The sequence below is a fragment of the Oncorhynchus nerka genome, linkage group LG22 (assembly GCF_034236695.1).
Source record: "Oncorhynchus nerka isolate Pitt River linkage group LG22, Oner_Uvic_2.0, whole genome shotgun sequence".
In the NCBI taxonomy this organism is placed as follows: domain Eukaryota; kingdom Metazoa; phylum Chordata; class Actinopteri; order Salmoniformes; family Salmonidae; genus Oncorhynchus; species Oncorhynchus nerka.
Genome location: NC_088417.1, coordinates 85,709,264 through 85,728,836, shown reverse-complemented (window position 1 = coordinate 85,728,836; position 19,573 = coordinate 85,709,264). Strand labels below are relative to the sequence as shown.

Sequence of the window (19,573 nt, the reverse complement as noted above, 5' to 3'; positions counted from 1 at the left end):
TGTGTAATTTAATTTCATAAGACACATCTGTGGTCATTCTGTGGGCAAGGGGCAGGGTCATCCACTCGTGCATTTTACCAGTAAGTCTATGGTCTAATGAGTCTTCTCAAATACATCCTGTGGATAGGCCAAGTACCCCCAGTGGTGCTAGTATCCTTGGTTGGGAACCACTGTCCTAAAACAATGATAAAAATACATTGGTACAGGTCAAGGTCTGAGAGTACCTCACTTTGAAACATCTTCATTCGGAGTGTTTTCCATTTCGTGCCTACTGAACATGACCCTGTTTGTGACCTTTATTGTTGTTTTCTGGGAACCCTTTGATGTCCCTTATATACCCATGAGTATAATATTTCCACCAGCATAATAGTTTTATAATGAAGCCATAATCCCTGGGCTGTTAGTGTACACACGCAGAGCCATTTCCCTATGGACAAATAGCACCCCACAAGAGAGAACACACTACGTACACACACTCTCCAAGTTGTTGGCGCTGGAAGCTTGTTTGCATGAGCACAAACAATAAAATCCCTGATCCCATGAGGTGCGTAGTACACCCTATCTCCAGGTTGACTCTTCAGAGGGGAGCAGTTGCACACAGACGCTCTCTAGTCCGTAGCGTATCGTTTGACCCATGGCGAACTTCACTACTATGGACGACAACTGCTGCGCCTTCGAATCTCCCATTCTGGACCTGGTCCTGCCTCCTATCCTGGTGCTGGAGTTCATGTTCGGGCTGATGGGGAACATTGTGGCTCTGTGGATGTTTATCTTCCACATGGACACCTGGAAGCCCAACTCTGTTTACCTCACACACCTTGCCGTGGCTGACTCCATCGTCCTGTTCTGTCTGCCCTTCAGAGCCGACTACTACAGACGTGGCAAACACTGGATCCATGGTGATGTCCTGTGCCGGCTTATGCTGTTCCTGTTGGCGGCCAACCGTGCCGCTGGTATCTTCTTCCTTACCGCGGTGGCCGTAGACCGTTACTTGAAGATCGTTCACCCTATGAACAAGATCAACCGGATGGGCCTGAACTATGCTCTGTGGGTGTCTCTGGGCCTGTGGGGCCTGATCATCGCTGCAACCGGGTACCTGCTGGCCAATGAACACTTCTTCTACCGCAACAACCGGACTCAGTGCGAGAGCTTCAACATCTGCATGGGCTTCAGCCCGCTGTCTACGTGGCACAACACCTTCTACGTAATCCAGTTCTTCCTGCCAACCACCATCGTCACCTTCTGCACCGTCTGCATAACCTGGCAGCTGAAGAGCAAGACGCTTGACACCAGAGGGAAGATCAAGCGGGCGGTGCAGTTCGTCATGGCCGTGGCACTCATCTTCATCATTTGCTTCTTCCCTAGTACGGTGTCTCGGATCGCTGTGTGGATCCTCAAGGCCTGGTACAACGAATGCCGGTATTTCCAAGAGGCCAATCTGGCATTCTACACCTCTGTGTGTTTCACCTACTTCAACAGCGTGCTGAACCCCATCGTATACTACTTTTCCAGCCCGGCCTTCAACGGGACCTTCCTAAAGCTGTTCAACAGACTGCTAGGGAGGAAAGAGGAGGAACAGTCAGCCTCGCCTGTGAATGGGACCGGGATCTGCAGTCCGAACACAGTATCAGGGAGGATCTGAAGTGGTAGTTAGTCACTTCTAACCACTGATCCAGGATCTGGGCCTGGGCATGTACTCGCAAAGTGTCTCAGAGTAAGTCTTATTCATTGTGGTCTAAAATACAAAACTGATCTTAGATCAGCACTCATACATTGAGACCCTTTGTGAATATGGACCCAGAAGTATCTGACTCTGTGTGGTTATTTCTACTCCTAGTGCAGGGTTCCCCAACTGGTGGCCCACAGGTGAATTTATTTGGCCCCCCAAGTTTTCTGAGCAAAACAAATCTATATAGATATTTTATTTTTTGGAGTTATTGTTGTTGGACATACAATATTGTAAAAACACCAGCAAAAATAAATCAAGTGATTTTAATTATGGATATCTGTTCCAAAGAATTCCCACACATTAAAGACAAATACAATATATATGGGATCATATGTAAATGTAAGCAAGGTTTGAAATGATTGTTTTATTTATAATTATGTTCTGGCCCCCTGACCATGCTGAAGAATAAATCAGCCTGCGGCTCAATCTAATTGATGTTCCTGTTCTAGTGGAATATTGTTATCTGTCAGGGACCACATTTACATGTGCACAGTATTCCAGACAGTAGCTCATATCCTGATTAAGGTCTTGTTCGGGACAAGCTGTTTACATGCACCTTTGATATCCCAGTCAGGAGTATCCGTTTAAACATGAATAAACATAATATTCCTAATTTAAGTATATAGGTTAAATGGAATAGTATCTGAAATATGGACACTGACTGTAAGCCTGTAACCTCTCACATGCAGAGTAATATAATATTAACTCCGGCAGAAATATGCATATCTTGCAGTGAAATTATAACTCAAATGTACATTTTGTCTAGGGAACAGAAGTGGAGAAATATTATTTATTTATTTCAGCGTCTCTTGAGAAAATGTTAATGTGCTTGTAATGTGTTATCTTTGACACTGTTATGCAAGCAGATGGTATTTCAACAAAATAAAATATGCAGCCAAGACGAACTGAAGTCTTATCAGAAACATATTTTGTAGTTTTTCTCGGCTTATCATTTCCTTAAAAACGGTCAAACTGATGACATTTGGACATTTTGCACAGGACCAATCTTACCACTTTTTAGGAGTTTTCTCCCCAGTCCCTAAACGAAACAGACAACTTTACCGGTGTTAACTAGATTACTAATGCATTCATTCCATCGATGTGAGACATTATTCTGGTGACCACTCCTTTATTTAGTCTTCTGGGGCAAAAGGTTATGACAAAAGAGAAGCTGCATGTATCAAACTGTTGACAATGTCCTACCAAATGTCGGAAATTATAATATGGCTTACCAAATGTCGAAAATTATAAGCAGAAACGTGTTAAAATTAGGGGTGAAAGTAGCCAGTAGTAAATGATAGTAAATTAATTATAGGCAAAATTATTACGTAATTATCGTGGCTCGAACTGCGCAGGGAGTCTACATTTTGAAGTGATTTGTTTGACAATCAGATGAAAACATCATCACACAACACCCTATGATATGCGAAACTGAGCCTGCGAAGGCGGCAAAAACAACAGTAAACGGGATAAAATGTTTGCGTGTCACAGTATCCCATCTTCGATCAGCATATCCCAGGCATGCATCAACTCAAAAACAGAATACTTGAGTATCCCGAATAATAAAGGGATATTGGTGTGCATGTAAACATGGTCAGTGACAAATCTCGAACGTGAAGGAGGCTAAGGAGGTGGATAGGCGTCTGCAGAGAAGAATGCCTATTTTAATTAACATGAAAGATAATCATTTTTGTTGCTGTATATTGGTTGCTGTATATAGCCAACAACCAAATGTTATGTTAATGTTCGATAGCTGAGAGTACAAATAAATAGGTTTGAACAATTAACAATTTGCATGCTGTATAACACGGCAATCATTCATGTAGTATTTCATATTTACAATAGTTTGTCTTTGATTCGTTTTTTCATATGCTTATGATTAAAGTAAATTATTTGTGAATGAATTGTGATTTCCACAAAATATTTCCAGAGGGATTATTTACAATGAAAGGCTTACTTGTCGAATACAATGACTTTCCAAGTGATACAAATGTGCTTTGTGAGGTTGTCTAGGGTTTTATAAGTGCTCAGCAATGCATGAATTAGTGTTGTAAAAAAGATCACAGATAATGTGGAATATTTAAGTGTTTGCATAAAAGCATATTTCATTGCTTGTTGTTTTATAATAATTACAACATGATTGTAGCGATCACTCTACATTTAACACACCCTTTGATTATATTTGGGCTATGTTTATTATGCCTGTGGAAATAACACAGTGGATGGATGGAGTGAGAAAGTTCAGACTGTCAAACGAGAGAGGATGCTTCGACTGACGTCAGTCGGGGGAAGGGCTGGCTGCTCAAGAAAACTAGCGGCGCAGGGTTTGGGTATTGTCGGGCTTACTGCAGCGTCAACCTGGTTATCTTAATCTTTTCGATCAAAACAAACAGTGATTTATCGACAACGCTTCAGGTAAGCAATAGATGTTTTTACATAACACGCATATGCCCATTGTTTTTCTTTTTATGCAATGGAAAGCTGCCTAGCTAGCCACCGAAATTCCGACAGGGAGGGAAAGAAGCGAAGGCATCGGGGAATTAATTCCACTGGTCCAAAGCAGAAGTGCGTAGCGGGTTAGCCAGCTAGTTATCTCCGCAAGTGATTATTCTCCCATACAATACATAAGTGGATGAGAGCATATAACATTCTTTCAATTGATCAAAATTGCTCAATAAATGTTGCAGCTCGCGCTAGGTGTGTCAGCTAGCCAAGCAGGCGTCAGTCACATTCAGACCAGGATATGCCATTATTCCTCCTCTGTTCTAACCAGCTGGTGGCTAGCAGTAAATACCCAGCGAACAGAAACTATTAAAAGTAACATATCTAATATCTATCAATATCATCACTCAAGAGCCATATAGCTAGATTACTACTTATAGCCATTATGGAAAGTTGCAGTGAGTGTGGGTGTAGACTGGGATGAGGAGAGATGCACCTGCTTGGAGAGACTGAACTCATAGTAAATTGAGGTCAGCAGAGGCAAGTTGTATCCATCCTCAGTAAAGCTGTCCTGTAACTGATGCTTTGGTCAGCTAGCTAGATATTTGACTAGCAATAGCAAGCCATTCCTCAATCATTACTTGGACCACTGTCTATCTATTTGACTTATCTACACACCTATGCGATGGTAAGATCTGTCACGTTCTGACCTTAGTTATTTTATTTATGTCTTTGTTTTAGTATGGTCAGGGCGTGAGTTGGGTGGGCTGTCTATGTTCGTTTTTCTATGTTGTGTTTTGCGTTTGGCCTGGTATGGTTCTCAATCAGAGGCAGGTGTCGTTAGTTGTCTCTGATTGAGAATCATACTTAGGTAGTCTTTTTCCACCTGTGGTTCGTGGGTGTTTATTTTCCTGTTTAGTGTTTTTTGTCATTCACCTTACGGGACTGTTCGTTGGTCGTTTATTGTTTTGTTCAAGTGTTCTATTACTTAATTAAAAGATATGAACACTTACCAAGCTGCGCATTGGTCCTCCGATCATTCTTACTACTCCTCCTCGTCAGAAGAGGAGGACAAGAATCGTTACAAGATCATCATTTTAGATTTGAGTCATTTAGCAGACGCTCTTATCCAGAGCGACTTACAGTAGTGAGTGCATACATTATCTTACTTTTTCTTATCCGCAGATAAGCTTAAAAGTAACGGTTAACTTGGCGTTGTTTCAATATTCATGTGTTATAATACGTGTATTACGATCTGGAGAGTGGTTATACAGAGTTAATAGCAGCCAGAGACAATAACAGCTCTATTTGACAGCATCATACTACAATTGTTTTGTTCTAACACCGAGGGGGAGCAGCGTCCCTGTCTACATCACCATGCAGGGATAACCGTGCAATTGCAGCCTGCAATTCCGGACGTTCCTACATTCCAGCATCTACACAAACCTCTCTTTATACTTCTATTGGTCGATTTTTAAGCTAGGACGGGAGAACTCCAGTACATTAGGTGGCGTCAATGCACAATAACGTTGGATGCCAGCCGCAGATAAACCCCACACAGGGCTGGGGCGACAACGGTAGCTAGCTAGCCGTACAGCGGTAGACAGTGTCCTTCGTCCCTGCCTGTCGGTTCACTGTTTTTCCGCAGTTCTATTAACCTCTTGGAACTAGGGGGCACTATTTTCATTTTTGGAAAAATAACGTTCCCAAAGTAAGCGGGCTATTTTGTCAGGACAAGATGCTAGAATATGCATATAATTGACAGCTTAGGATAGAAAACACTCTAAAGTTTCCAAAACTGTAAAAATATGTTCTGTGAGTATAACAGAACTGATATTGCAGGTGAAAGCCTGAGAAAAATCCAATCAGGAAGGGAAGCTCTGCGTTCCTATGCGTGCCTATGCAAATCAAATCAAATCAAATGTATTTGTCACATACACACGGTTAGCAGATGTTAATGCGAGTGTAGTGAAATGCTTGTGCTTCTAGTTCCGACAATGCAGTAATAACCAACGAGTAATCTAACCTAACAATTCCAAAACTACTACCTTATACACATGTAACGGATGTGAAACGGCTAGCTTAGTTAGCGGTGGTGCGAGCTAAATAGCGTTTCAATCGGTGACGTCACCTGTTCTGAGACCTTGAAGTAGTAGTTCCCCTTGCTCTGCAAGGGCCGTGGCTTTTGTGGAGCGATGGGTAACGATGCTTCGTGGGTGACTGTTGTTGATGTGTGCAGAGGGTTCCTGGTTCGCGCCCGGGTATGGGCGAGGGGACGGTCTAATGTTACACTGTTACATTGATGCTGTTGACCCGGATAACTGATTGCTGCGGAAAAGGAGGAGGTCAAAAGGGGGGTGAGTGTAACGGATGTGAAACGGCTAGCTTAGTTACCGGTGGTTCGCGCTAAATAGCGTTTCAATCGGGGATGTCACTTGCTCTGAGACCTTGAAGTAGTGGTTCCCCTTGCTCTGCAAGGACTGCTGCTTTTGTGGAGCGATGGGTAACGATACTTCTTGGGTGACTGTTGTTGATGTGTGCAGAGGGTCCCTGGTTCGCGCCCGGGTATGGGCGAGGGGACGGTCTAAAGTTATACTGTTACACACACAAGTGTGTATAGTGGAGTTTGGAGTGTGACTGTTTGAGGTTGTGGACAGGTGTCTTTTATACTGATAACAAGTTCAAACAGGTGCCATTAATACAGGTAAATTAAATTTAAATTTTGGAATAGAGAAATTTGGAAAGTTTGGTTTTACTTTTACGATAGGATTAAAGCAGAACTCAGTTGGAGTAGGGGGTATATTTTTGCCTAGAGGCAGGAATAAGGGAGTTAGTTGTAGTGTTGGCTACTAATTTTCAGGGTAATACGACTCCATTCTCAATACGTTATTCCAGCGGGCTATTTAGGCAAGACAGCGTATTCCAACGACATCGCCCCACTATTATTTAGAATGGATTGGTCTTTCAATTTAACCTAAACAATCTATTAAGAAAGTTCTATTTATATCTTATACAAACACTAACGACCGTATCTTTCCAGGCAAAACATACAAATAGTTTAATTACAATCAAAAACTCCGATTTTAGTCAGAGCATTTACTGGGAAGCAAACTCGGTCTCAAGCTTAGAAAGCACCTATTTAACCACTGAACCACCATCACTATTGGAATGACGGAGCCTCCCCGCCAACAACCCTATTATTATAATGGTCTGTAGTCGCAAACTCTGGCACCAAGATAATTCCCAGAAAATAGCCCTAATTCAAAGGTCCAAGCTTTTATCCAGCGAGGATTCTCCTTATTCTCTCTCTCTCGTTCTCTCTGTATGTCCCCTTATCTTGTAACCCTCTTTTCTGGGATTCAGACAGCCCGGTATTTAACCCTCGATCTGCTGTTTCCCTTGACCATCTACACCTTCCTTTTGACTGTCTCTATACAATACTACCTATACTACCTATGTGTATTTTTAACCTATTTTTAACCTCTATGCTCACAATGTGTATGTATTTATATGATGTATGTATGTGTTGTTTACCGTTACCTAGTTACTATAGTTTCTCTCCTGTCTGACTATGTGTGTGTCTCTTTTCTGGAAACTTTATCTATAGCGTTGACTGTCGATCGGACATTAGGTCTTACCTATACAACTATAAGTTATTACCCAGGAGTCATAAATCCCTAGTTAACCTCTTATTTCGGGTTGTGTCGGAGGGCTTTTAAAGTACACCAATATCTCGTATCTCACTCCACTACTTTAGGCTTCACTCTCCTCCTTTTTGGACACTATCCAAGTGTTGAGTAGGTTAAGTTATCCTGTTAGTTATTATTTGTACAAGACGTCCGTCAGCACCCATTTAGTATCCCGGCTTAATCTCGGGCGAACGGGCCTCTGTTATTAAGTTTAGTTTTATTTATGGTAGTGCACCTTACCTCAGGTCATCGCGGACCTGCTACAACTGTGTATATCTGTAACAATACAGAGGCGGATGCAAGATGCAAGCAACGATGGTTTAATGAATACAGGTTACAGCAGCAACAGGACAGACAGACTGTACTCAGACGGAATCCGACCCAGGGACTAGGGCGCATCCTCCTATGAAAGCGTGCTGAGAAACCCAGGGGAGAGTGTCCGGATGGGTAGGAAGGAGCACAGCAGATAATCCACACAAGGGCGGCGAGAGATGAGCACGGACACACGACACAACCTCAGGGAAGTAACAACAATCTGACAACAAGAAACACTGGTTACAGAACATATAAAGGGAAGATAAGTGATTCCAGCTGGCGCAGACAATCAGGCCGAGATTGGGAACCACGCCCACACAAACACGGGAGAGAGAGAGAGAGAGAGAGAGAGAAAAGGAGGCAGTGGATTCATGAACCGTGACAATATCGGTCATACAAAACCCTGTGTATATTGGTCATACAAAACCCCATAAATCTGTTTGGAATAATGAAGCTCCTATTATGGATCAATTCTAAACATTTTTAGAATATCAAATCAAAGATATCTCAATTCATTCCCCCCAAATTCGAGAATAAAGGCTACTGACCTTCGTCTTGAAGACTGGGAAAAGCAATGTCGGTTGGATCTAGTCACCGTTCCTGTCAACCTGGGGTGCTTACCGGCCTGTTATAGAGCCCCAATGTCAGGGGACAGGACTTTACTGACAGTTCCAGTCCCCCCAGATACAGAAAACCTGGAGGGGCTCTCGCTGTCTTATTTTATCTCCACAGAGTTATAGCTGGGTAGGTTCAAACACAGGTTAAGGAGTCTCTTTGCTTTCTTCCAGTACACACATACATTCCTTCTTCCACATTGGTTATAATTTTTAATTAACCCCTGTCCATGCTACATAACCTCTTTCTTATGAACTAACATTATTAATCAGATATAGTGAAACAGGGTAGAATTCAATTAGTTCTAGTTAAATGTATACATGTGTAAACTTCTGACTTCAGCTGTAAATGCAAGCCATTGGCCTAATTGAAGCAATGATAGACCTGACTGTGGTTAAACTAGTGTTGAGCTGCGTCCAAGATTCAGACAGTTCCTATAGTGTCTTTCCCCCCATAGGGAAGACAGAGAACAAGTGACCAATGTTTCCCAGGTAAACCCTGACTGGATGAGAGATGGGACTGGAGCATCTCTCTGAGCCTCCTTAGATATAGGATGTCTACTCTGCTTTGTTTAAGGCCGTTTAGTCATGTCATTCTGGACAGATATCTTAGTCACTAGTCAGGTCTGTCCTGTAACAAGCACCATTCCAGAAGTACAATGTAGTTATAATGATGCTTTTTCCTGATTGTGTGTATGTACCTTGTAAGTGGGGTCGGAAGGTAGCCTAGTGGTTTGAGCGTTGGGCCAGTAACCGAAAGGTTGCTAGATCGAATTCCCGAGCTGACAAGGTAAATATCTGTTGTTCTGCCCCTGAACAAGGCAGTTAACCCACTGTTCCTAGGCCGTCATTGAAAATAAGAATTTGTTCTTAACCTCTCTGCGCCCTGAACCCGTTAGCGGGATGAAATTCGACAACACACGGTGATCTCTACACAAATAGTCATATTAAACATTCATGAAAATACAAGTGTCTCAAGTTTCGAAAGCCTAGAATCTTGCTAATCCAACTGCGTGTCAGATATAAAAAAGGATTTACTGCGAAAGAATACGATGCGATTATCTGAGCATAGATCCCCATAAAAAACAACTATTTCAACCAGCACAGGCGTAACAAAATCACAAACTGCAATAAAATAAATTGTTTACCTTTGACGATCTTCCTCGGTTTGCAATCCCAATGCTCATTGTTACACAATGAATGTCTTTTGTTTGATCAAATCCATTTTTATAGCCTAACACGAAACATTTTGTGTCGTGAATCCGTCTCATTCCTTTTTCGATGTAAATACACACACTAAACGTGACTTTTCCAGTCATGTTTGGGTTCATTGATTCATTTGGTTTCATACTTATTTCCCACCATAATTTGCAAATAAATTCATAAAAAATCCTACAATGTGATTTTCTAGATTTTTTTCCTCATTTTGTCCATCATAGTTGAAGTGTACCTATGATGAATATTACAGGCCTCTCTCATCTTTTTAAGTGGGAGAACTTGCACAATTCGTGGCTGACTAAATACTTTTTTGCCCCACTGTTTTTTTTCTTGTTTTTTTCTCAAATTTTTTTTTTTGGGGGGGAGGGGTGTTAGAATACTATTTTGGTATTTTGTATATAGTTATTCCATTCAAAATGTATAACTTCACCAATTTGGCCACTTGGGTACATTTGGGCTACTTGTGTGGGACACCTGGGTGACTTCATGATAAATGTCATGTAGCACACTCATTTTGGAAGTTATCATTCTGAAACTTTGCACAAGTACGGTTGCCCTCTTATGTTTTTCACTGAAATTGTCCCCATCATCCTATGTTTGTTTTTGTCTTGTTCATTTTAAAGATGATGATACAACAATAAAAATGAAAAAACATGTTTTTTTTCATTGTATTATCTGTATTATTCTCCTACATTCAATTCACATTTACACAAACTTCAGAGTGTTTTCTTTCAAATGAAATCAAGAATATGCATATCCTTGGTTCTGAGCCGGAGCTACAGGCAGTTAGATTTGGGTATGTCTTCAGGCAGAAATGGAAAAAAAAGTAGGGGGTAGCTGTATTTATTAATTGACTTGCCTAGTTAAATAAAGGTTCAATTAAAAAAGTGAAATGCTGCTGGTTCGGTTTAAAATGTCTTGACTTCCTGTCCATTGTGTTTGACCTTAAACTGAGCTGTTGCTTTGTGGGTCTCTCCTTTTCTGTCCCCTTCTCTCTTAATCCCCCCCCCCCCCTCTCTCTTTGTCCCTCTTTCTGTCTGTCTGTTTCTCTCTGCTCTCTCTCTAGTCCCCTACTAATTCCTGATGTATAAACATTGTAATTACATAATCATACTACCACAGAAACTGTCACTGTGCATATTATCATTATTCAATAATGAGCTTCATAATGAATTGCATGTTATTTTTGTGAAAACAAAATCCAAATTAAATCTATGTAGACCTATCCTGTGTCTTGTGTCTCCCAGGCCTGAGCCTCAAGGTGGGGCAGAGTGAGGTGGGTGGTGGGGAAGGAAGGCCTAGCCCCCATCCTTGCAAGAGGCCAGCCCCAGCTTCCGCTCCAGTATCCCCTAGCCTAAGCCCCTCCAGGACTGAGAAGGGACCATGAGCACAGGCAAGCCCAGCGGAATCAAGCCCCCCAGTAAGATAAGCAGGCCAACTGGGTTACCAACACGCACCTCCCCTTCCTCTGGTAAGAATCAGCCGCAGGGCTCATCATGTATGTGCTGCTGCTGATGATGATGATAATTGTTTTTCCAGCTGCTTCCAAGCCTGTACCCCCTGAGAAGTCTCCCACCCAGGATGGAGCAGTGGACTACCGGGTGGGGGAGAAGGTGTGGGTCAACGGCAACAAGCCAGGATATGTCCACTTCCTGGGGGATACACAGTTTGCCCCGGGCCAGTGGGTCGGCATCGTCCTGGATGAGGCTATCGGGAAGAACGACGGGTCGGTGGCAGGTGTCCAGTATTTCCAGTGTGAGGACGGCAGAGGGATATTCACACGGCCCTCCAAGCTGACCAAGACAGCTATGCCGGAGAGGGAGGCCAATGGTGGGCAGCCTAACCCTGGCGAGACAGGGGCCAAGTCCCCTAGCTCTGCTGCTGCTGGGGCTGCTACTACCACTGGTAACAGCACCAAGACATCGCTGAGTAGAACCGTGACCGGCAATGGGTCAATGTCCAACCTCTCTGAGACCGACTCAGCCAGGAAGACCAGAAGAGAACTAAGACTGGGAGACCGCGTGCTGGTAAGTGTGTGTCTGTCTGTGTGTTTGTGTGTGTTTATGTTGGTGTATGTGTGCTCATGTTTGTGTTTCTGGCTCACAGATGTGTTAACTCACAGCTCTTTCTCCTTCTCTACCCACCTCTCTTTCTCTCTCCCACCTCTATTTCTGTCTCAAGGTGGGGGGTACTAAGGCAGGGGTGGTGAGGTTCATGGGAGAGACAGAGTTTGCCAAGGCGGAGTGGTGTGGAGTGGAGCTGGACGAACCTCTTGGGAAGAATGATGGAGCCGTGGCTGGAACCAGGTTAGATATATTATGACACACGTATAGACAGAGAGCCTTAAAATAATGATACTGAATAAAAACCTGTCCTCTTATGATTCAGGTGTAATGCAATTAAAAAATAAATTCATCAAATCACATTTTATTTGTCACACTTTACAGTGAAATACTTACTCACAAGCCCTTTCTCAACAACGCAGAGTTAAAAAGTAAGAAGATTAGCAAAAAATATAATATAAAATAGTACCACAATAAATAATAATAACGAAGCTATATAGAACGAGTACCGGTACTGAGTCAATGTGCTGGGGGTACAATGTAGTTAAGGTGATTGAGGTAATATGTACATGTAGGTAGTAGGGGTAACAGTGACTAAGCAATCAGGATAGATAATAAACAGAGTAGCAGCAGCCAATGTGAAGAGTGTGAAAGTGTGTCTGTGTGTGTTTGTCGTCAATATGCATGTGTGTCTGTTTTTTGTGTGTGAGAGTATGTAGTATGTGTGTGTTGAGGTGTCAGTGTAGTATGTGTGAGTGTGTGGGTAGAGTCCGGTGAGTGTATAGAGCCAATGTAAATAGTCCGGGTGGCCATGTGATGAACTGTTCATTAGTCTTATGGCTTTGGGGTAGAAGCTGTTAAGGAGCCTTTTGGTGCAAGTGTTGGTGCACTGGTACCGCTTGCCGTGCGGTAGCAGATATAACAATCTGTGACTTGGGGGGCTGAAATCTTTGACAAAGGGAGCCCAGCCAACAGCGAGTTGCAGTAATCCAGACGGGAGATGACAAGTGCCTGGATTAGGACCTGCGCTGCTTCCTGTGTGAGGCAGGGTCGTACTCTGCGGATGTTGTAGAGCATGAACCTACAAGAACGGGCCACCGCCTTGATGTTAGTTGAGAACGACAGGGTGTTGTCCAGGATCACGCCAAGGTTCTTAGCGCTCTGGGAGGAGGACACAATGGAGTTGTCAACCGTGATGGCGAGATCATGGAACGGGCAGTCCTTCCCCGGGAGGAAGAGCAGCTCCGTCTTGCCGAGGTTCAGCTTGAGGTGGTGATCCGTCATCCACACTGATATGTCTGCCAGACATGCAGAGATGCGATTCGCCACCTGGTCATCAGAAGGGGGAAAGGAGAAGATTAATTGTGTGTCGTCTGCATAGCAATGATAGGAGAGACCATGTGAGGTTATGACAGAGCCAAGTGACTTGGTGTATAGCGAGAATAGGAGAGGGCCTAGAACAGAGCCCTGGGGACGCCAGTGGTGAGAGCGCGTGGTGAGGAGACAGATTCTCGCCACGCCACCTGGTAGGAGCGACCTGTCAGGTAGGACGCAATCCAAGCGTGGGCCGCGCCGGAGATGCCCAACTCGGAGAGGGTGGAGAGGAGGATCTGATAGTTCACAGTATCGAAGGCAGCCGATAGGTCTAGAAGGATGAGAGCAGAGGAGAGAGAGTTAGCTTTAGCAGTGCGGAGGGCCTCCGTGATACAGAGAAGAGCAGTCTCAGTTGAATGACTAGTCTTGAAACCTGACTGATTTGGATCAAGAAGGTCATTCTGAGAGAGATAGCGGGAGAGCTGGCCAAGGACGGCACGTTCAAGAGTTTTGGAGAGAAAAGAAAGAAGGGATACTGGTCTGTAGTTGTTGACATCGGAGGGATCGAGTGTAGGTTTTTTCAGAAGGGGTGCAACTCTCGCTCTCTTGAAGACAGAAGGGACGTAGCCAGCGGTCAGGGATGAGTTGATGAGCGAGGTGAGGTAAGGGAGAAGGTCTCCGGAAATGGTCTGGAGAAGAGAGGAGGGAATAGGGTCAAGCGGGCAGGTTGTTGGGCGGCCGGCCGTCACAAGACGCGAGATTTCATCTGGGAGAGAGAGGGAGAAAGAGGTCAGAGCACAGGGTAGAGCAGTGTGAGCAGAACCAGCGGTGTCGTTTGACTTAGCAAACGAGGATCGGATGTCGTCGACCTTCTTTTCAAAATGGTTGACGAAGTCATCTGCAGATAGGGAGGAGGGGGGGGAAGGGGGAGGAGGATTCAGGAGGGAGGAGAAGGTGGCAAAGAGCTTCCTAGGGTTAGAGGCAGTTGCTTGGAATTTAGAGTGGTAGAAAGTGGCTTTAGCAGCAGAGACAGAAGAGGAAAATGTAGAGAGGAGGGAGTGAAAGGATGCCAGGTCCGCAGGGAGGCGAGTTTTCCTCCATTTCCGCTCGGCTGCCCGGAGCCCTGTTCTGTGAGCTCGCAATGAGTCGTATTATTTCTGTATGGGTCAAGGTTGATTAAAGCTTTGTTCCCACCACACTGAAGACAGACAAAGTTGAACATCTTGTGCAGCATTAAAAGGAAGTGGGTCTCTGGGGTTACTGTGCTGTAGTTTACTCCCTATGCTATGCTTGTTTAGAAACTCTAATGAACTTTGATTCAATATGAATAATAACAGGTTGCGGTGTGCAAAATGTTAGGAATCTCTTTCAGATAAACATGCCTTGTCTTTTGTGAATGAACTAGCTTAGACTCTTCTAATACATTTCTTCATTAGTAATCCTCATGAAGAAATGTATTATCCCTTCTCTCCTAGCGTCATTACATACAGTAGATATGTCCTACAGTTAGGATTGTAACAGTATTCAAGATTCAGTCCCCCCCCACTTTCCTGTGTGTAATGGTTTCCGTGGGTGTCACCCCATTCACATGGCCTTTCAACGAAGCAACAGAGCCATTCTGATGATGAAACAAGGTGTTTCTTGTAAGTCTGAATGTAGAAGTTTGAGAAAAGGGCAATAAGTGTGACGACATAGAATATCTGAAAATACAGCCACCCTCTGGGGAAATCACATGGCCAAATGACTGCACATATCGTCTGGGACATGGTCAAAAAGAACTGAATCAGCTGTACTTGTGTGATGTATTTCTTCCACCATAGATAGGCCTGCAAGGCCGGAACAGCAGAGAGCCCATAGTAAGAGTACATCAGGACATGGATGAAGCTGTTCAGGGAGGCACCAAAGTAGGAGTGACCACAGGGCACCCAGTTCATGACGAACCACCAGATGTTGAGCATGCTAGCATGGTGGTAGATGTGCAGGAACGTGGTCTGATGGTTGTTCTTCCGTAGGATGTAGAAGAAGGTATCCATCAACTCTATGAGCTTGGAGAAGTAGTACCACCACAGCACATTTATGATCTTGGTATCGGTTTCTCCTGCACTGTGTGTGTCTTGGTAAAATAAGTTATCATCCCCGTGCCACACAGCAGACACCATCTCATAGAACATATAGAAGGACAAGATGGTAAGGCCCAGATTGTAGACCAAGAGGAGACCCCGGCAAGACACCGGCTGTCTGTGTCTCATGTACTTGGGCCCCATTCATACGATCAGCAGGTACATGACTGTTAGTGCAAAGGTTGGAGGGTAGTTGTCCAGAAGCAGCCATCCCTGTACCCGCTCATCTCTGGGACCCATCTATGAGTCTATGTACATGTTTAGTTTATAATTAAAAGTCTCAATTTCTGACCCCTGGAAGATGCGTAGCCTTGGCTGACGGGTCCCTAAGCACCCACAGCATTCTTAAGTAGGTGTTCCTTTTGTCCAGGTGGGAAAGGGCAGTGTGGTGTGCAGAACAGATTGCGTCATCTGTGGATCTATTGGGGCAGTATGAGAATTGCAGTCAGTGTTCATTGTTTTAGATATGCAACATTTGTTTGGCTCTTGTTGCCTCTGAATTGAATAAATAGCATAAAATAACTTTGAAACACTCCTTTTTGAGTGGGGACCCTCTACACTGAATCAGTGTTATTGACGTCCTCTGTTTTTCCTATCTGTTGTCTCCAGGTATTTCCAGTGCCTGCCGCGATACGGTCTGTTTGCTCCAGTCCATAAGGTGACTCGTATCGGCTTCCCCAGCACCCTGGCTAAAGCCAAGGCTTCCTCTCGGAGACGCTCCACCATGAAGAGGAGTCCCAGTGCCTCCTCCATGAGCTCCCTGAGCTCTGTCACCTCCTCTGTTAGTGGGAAACCCAGCCGGGCTGGCCTGGTGAGACAAACACAAACGCACACGAGCAAGTCTGTTTTTTTTCTTTCCTGTGCTCTCTGAATGTGTCCGTCTCTCTATTCCCCCCCAGTTGACAGAGACCTCGTCACGGTATGCTCGTAAGATCTCTGGCACCACAGCGCTACAGGAAGCGCTGAAGGAGAAGCAGCAGCACATCGAGCAGCTATTGGCCGAGAGGGACATGGAACGTGGGGAGGTCGCCAAAGCAACCAGCCATGCTGGAGAGGTGCAGCAGGAACTGTCTCTGCTCAGGAAGGTTCAGGAGCAGGTGAGGGGAGAAAACACACATACACTCAGAGAGAGAAAAATACAATACACACCTGGACTATTCGTTTCCCACACAGGCGTTGTTGTTGACCATAGAAAACCTTACTTACCATAGAAAACCACCAGGCCAACACTGTCCACTTTTCAATGTCTTGACACTGTACTGTACTATCAAAATGCATTAATAGTGTGTGTGTGTGTGTGTGTGCGTGCGTGCGTGCGTGTGTGTGTGTGTTAGAATGCTATGGAGATGGAAGATAAGCTGGACCAGCTGCGTAAACTGGTGGAGACAGCAGACAGAGACAAGGTGGAGCTGCTCAGCCAACTGGAGGAGGAGAAGAGGTGTGTGTCTTGCATGGTAGGGGCTGGAGCCTGGGATGTTGGAGGAGAGGCGGATAGGATGACTCTTTCTATCTGTCTGACAGGAAAGTGGAAGACCTGCAGTTCACTGTGGAAGAGGCTTGCATCACTAAAGGTGACCTAGAGGTAAACAAATGATTCAGTACTCTCTACTCTGACACACACACACACACACAGTCTGATACCATTTTTTAGCTAAGCTAACAGAACCCAGAAAATGTTATTTGACATAGTGAAAACCACATAGAGCTGATGTTACACAGTTGTTACACCTTTCTCATTTCAACCCCTCATGAAACACTGACACATCATTCTGTCTTATCACATATTTAATTTGGTCTATCTTACACGTCATACCCTCATCTGTACTATGTCATGACTCCATGTTTTGTTCTATAACACACCCTACACTCAGAGAACAAGGCTGGGTTTTAATACAGTATAGGTCACCAGTTGACCACGACTCTCATCATCTCGTTTGGTTAGCTGAAGCTCTCTCGCTCATCTGATTGGTTACCTGAAGCTCTCTCACTCGTCCAATTGGTTAGCTGAACATCTTTTTAATAGTCTCTCCTCACTATCCCACTTCATACATCTCCTCTGGAAGTTCTGGTTCAGTAGCTCCAGCAGTTTGGGGATATACATATTTGAACCATTATTCACTACTACCCACTTCAGTGCATATGTTGGCATGGTGATGACTTAATGGTTTTCACAATACTCTTCTCTTGATTTTGGCTTTTGCTGCTGGACTAATAAAGAAACCACTGCTATTTTCAAGGATTTTGGTTACTCACACATTCATTCAATTATTAATCTGATCATCTATTCCCTTAATCTCTTTCATTTCCCAGGCCTCATCAATTCACTCATTCATGATTACATTTTTTTGATTCTTTCTTTTATTTGTCCCTCTATCAATTCTTCCGCCACTCTTTTCTTATTCTTTCTTTGTTTATCTATCCATCGCCTCCCCGAGAGCTCTCTTTTCTCTCCTTGCCACGTTTCACATTCTTTCAACTCTCCCTCTCGCCTCCGCTCCCTCTCTTCCTCGCTCATGGAGAGGATGATGTCACAAAGCCTTCATCTGTCTCTCTCTCTCCCTTTGGCGCTTACAGAAGAGCAAGAAGGATAGAGTGATGATGTCACTGATTGTAAGACCTTGTCAAGAAAGGGTTTGAGCATTGGGAGCCAAAGTGAACAGAACCGAATCCACAAGATGGAGCTGTCCTGAAAATAGATCTAAGCAGATCCATAGATACACTAGACACAGTTTGGCAAAGGCAATTCATGAAAAGTTGCAAGACAAATGCTTAGAATGATAAGATTGTTGTCTTCATGTAGCTGTTGGTTCCAACATGGAGGATAGTTAGCAGAACTCTGTACATCTGGGACTCAATAAACCAAAGACCCAAACAGAGGTGGTTAGTGTCCGGCTCAGTACCATAGAGGTTCACTTTAGAGGGTTAAGAGTCCTTTTAGAAGATTTAGGCTGTTTCTCAAATGGCACCATATTCTCTATATGCCTCTATATATGGGTCTGCTCTATATGCCTCTATATATGGGTCTACTCTATATATGGGTCTACTCTATATATGGGTCTACTCTATATGCCTCTATATATGGGTCTGCTCATTGAGGATTTGTCCTAATAGAATATTTGGAATATAACATTTGAAATAAAATAGAACCCACTGAAATAAAACCTTTGGCTCTCATATACACTTCCTACTTCCTGGTCTCTACTATGACGACATTGTTTGCTGTCCTATCCCTGTGTGTGGCATGGTGCTGGCATGTGACGCCGGTGTTGGTGTGTTCTCCTCTTCCTCCTCTTCTTCTCTCTGACTAACAGACGCAGACCAAACTGGAGCATGCCCATATTAAGGAGCTTGAGCAGAGCCTTCTGTTTGAAAAGACCAAAGCTGACAAACTGCAGAGGGATTTAGAGGACACTAGGGTAATGCCATCATAGACATAAGATATACAACATCATTGGGTACTACTTCTGGATATTCCTGGATCTTTCATTCTAGACACAGTAGGGTTGGGGTGTATGTTGCGGATCAATGTAGTTTTCGATATAGATGTCCACAGCCATCTGGCAAATAAAAAAGGAATGTTTGCAACTCTGGTATGTTCCCATGGTGATTTAATCAGACCGTTTCGATCCGATTTGGCTCTTCGTCAGGTCATACACCACTGTGAAGCACACCTACTGAAATACCTCTAGAGGCATGTACATCCGGTCAGTTAAATACATATAGTGCATTAACATCACAATACATATTACACAGTAGACATATATGGAAAAACATTAATACATTTAGTTTTTTTATCCATGTCAAGTACAATAGATAATAAACTGGGAGAAAAATGCGTCAATCATTTTGTATACAATATTATATAGGGAAAATAGAAGAAAGTAGCCCCTTGTGAGCAGAGCACATTTTACCAAAATTGTTTTCTATCTAGTTCTTCATTTAGACCTCTTAAAGACAGAATATTGAAGAAATGTAATCAAAAGGACTCTTTTCTCAGGAGGAAATAATCAAATTGCCACAGCATTCCACAATGTTTCTTCTGGATGCTCCAAACTCTCTGGAACAAAAA

The 19,573-nt window shown here is 43.7% G+C and overlaps 3 protein-coding genes across 6 annotated transcripts in view; 2 read left to right on the top strand and 1 right to left on the bottom strand.

Annotated features, from left to right (window-relative positions):
• The first annotated feature begins 12 nt into the window (after window positions 1-12).
• On the top strand, window positions 13-2,164 carry LOC115105909 (hydroxycarboxylic acid receptor 2-like). Its single transcript, XM_029628400.2, has one exon. The coding sequence runs from the start codon at window positions 635-637 to the stop codon at window positions 1,640-1,642; it is 1,008 nt and encodes a 335-aa protein (XP_029484260.1). The 5' UTR covers window positions 13-634; the 3' UTR covers window positions 1,643-2,164.
• Window positions 2,165-3,990: 1,826 nt separating this feature from the next.
• The window catches only part of LOC115105901 (CAP-Gly domain-containing linker protein 1-like), a 71,265-nt gene continuing 55,682 nt past the window's right edge, over window positions 3,991-19,573 (top strand). The window contains exons 1-9 of one of the 4 annotated variants that reach the window (XM_065007514.1): window positions 3,991-4,144; window positions 11,255-11,427; window positions 11,547-12,034; window positions 12,189-12,313; window positions 16,114-16,315; window positions 16,404-16,601; window positions 16,839-16,942; window positions 17,026-17,086; window positions 18,816-18,920. In XM_065007514.1, the coding sequence (XP_064863586.1) occupies window positions 11,391-11,427; window positions 11,547-12,034; window positions 12,189-12,313; window positions 16,114-16,315; window positions 16,404-16,601; window positions 16,839-16,942; window positions 17,026-17,086; window positions 18,816-18,920 (1,320 nt within the window). In that variant the 5' untranslated portion in view covers window positions 3,991-4,144; window positions 11,255-11,390. Of the gene's footprint in view, window positions 4,145-11,227; window positions 11,479-11,546; window positions 12,035-12,188; window positions 12,314-16,113; window positions 16,316-16,403; window positions 16,602-16,838; window positions 16,943-17,025; window positions 17,087-18,815; window positions 18,921-19,573 lie in introns of all 4 variants that reach the window. The other 3 variants (XM_065007512.1, XM_065007513.1, XM_065007515.1) reach the window with 3 other exon arrangements.
• On the bottom strand, window positions 14,551-15,824 carry LOC115106047 (very long chain fatty acid elongase 5-like). The gene is made up of 2 exons (XM_065007702.1): window positions 14,931-15,824; window positions 14,551-14,582 (listed from the first exon to the last, which is right to left on the bottom strand). The coding sequence occupies exons 1-2, from the start codon at window positions 15,646-15,648 to the stop codon at window positions 14,551-14,553; spliced, it is 750 nt and encodes a 249-aa protein (XP_064863774.1). The 5' UTR covers window positions 15,649-15,824.

What these genes read in the sequence shown, in the direction of transcription:
- LOC115105909 (XM_029628400.2), top strand. Translation starts at nt 635, where the DNA reads ATGGCGAACTTCACTACTATGGACGACAACTGCTGCGCCTTCGAATCT.
- LOC115106047 (XM_065007702.1), bottom strand. Translation starts at nt 15,648, where the DNA reads ATGGGGCCCAAGTACATGAGACACAGACAGCCGGTGTCTTGCCGGGGT. An exon ending in AAACCATTACACACAGGAAA is followed by an intron (nt 14,583 to 14,930) that starts GTGGGGGGGGAC and finishes GTCTGTCTTCAG; the next exon opens with TGTGGTGGGAACAAAGCTTT.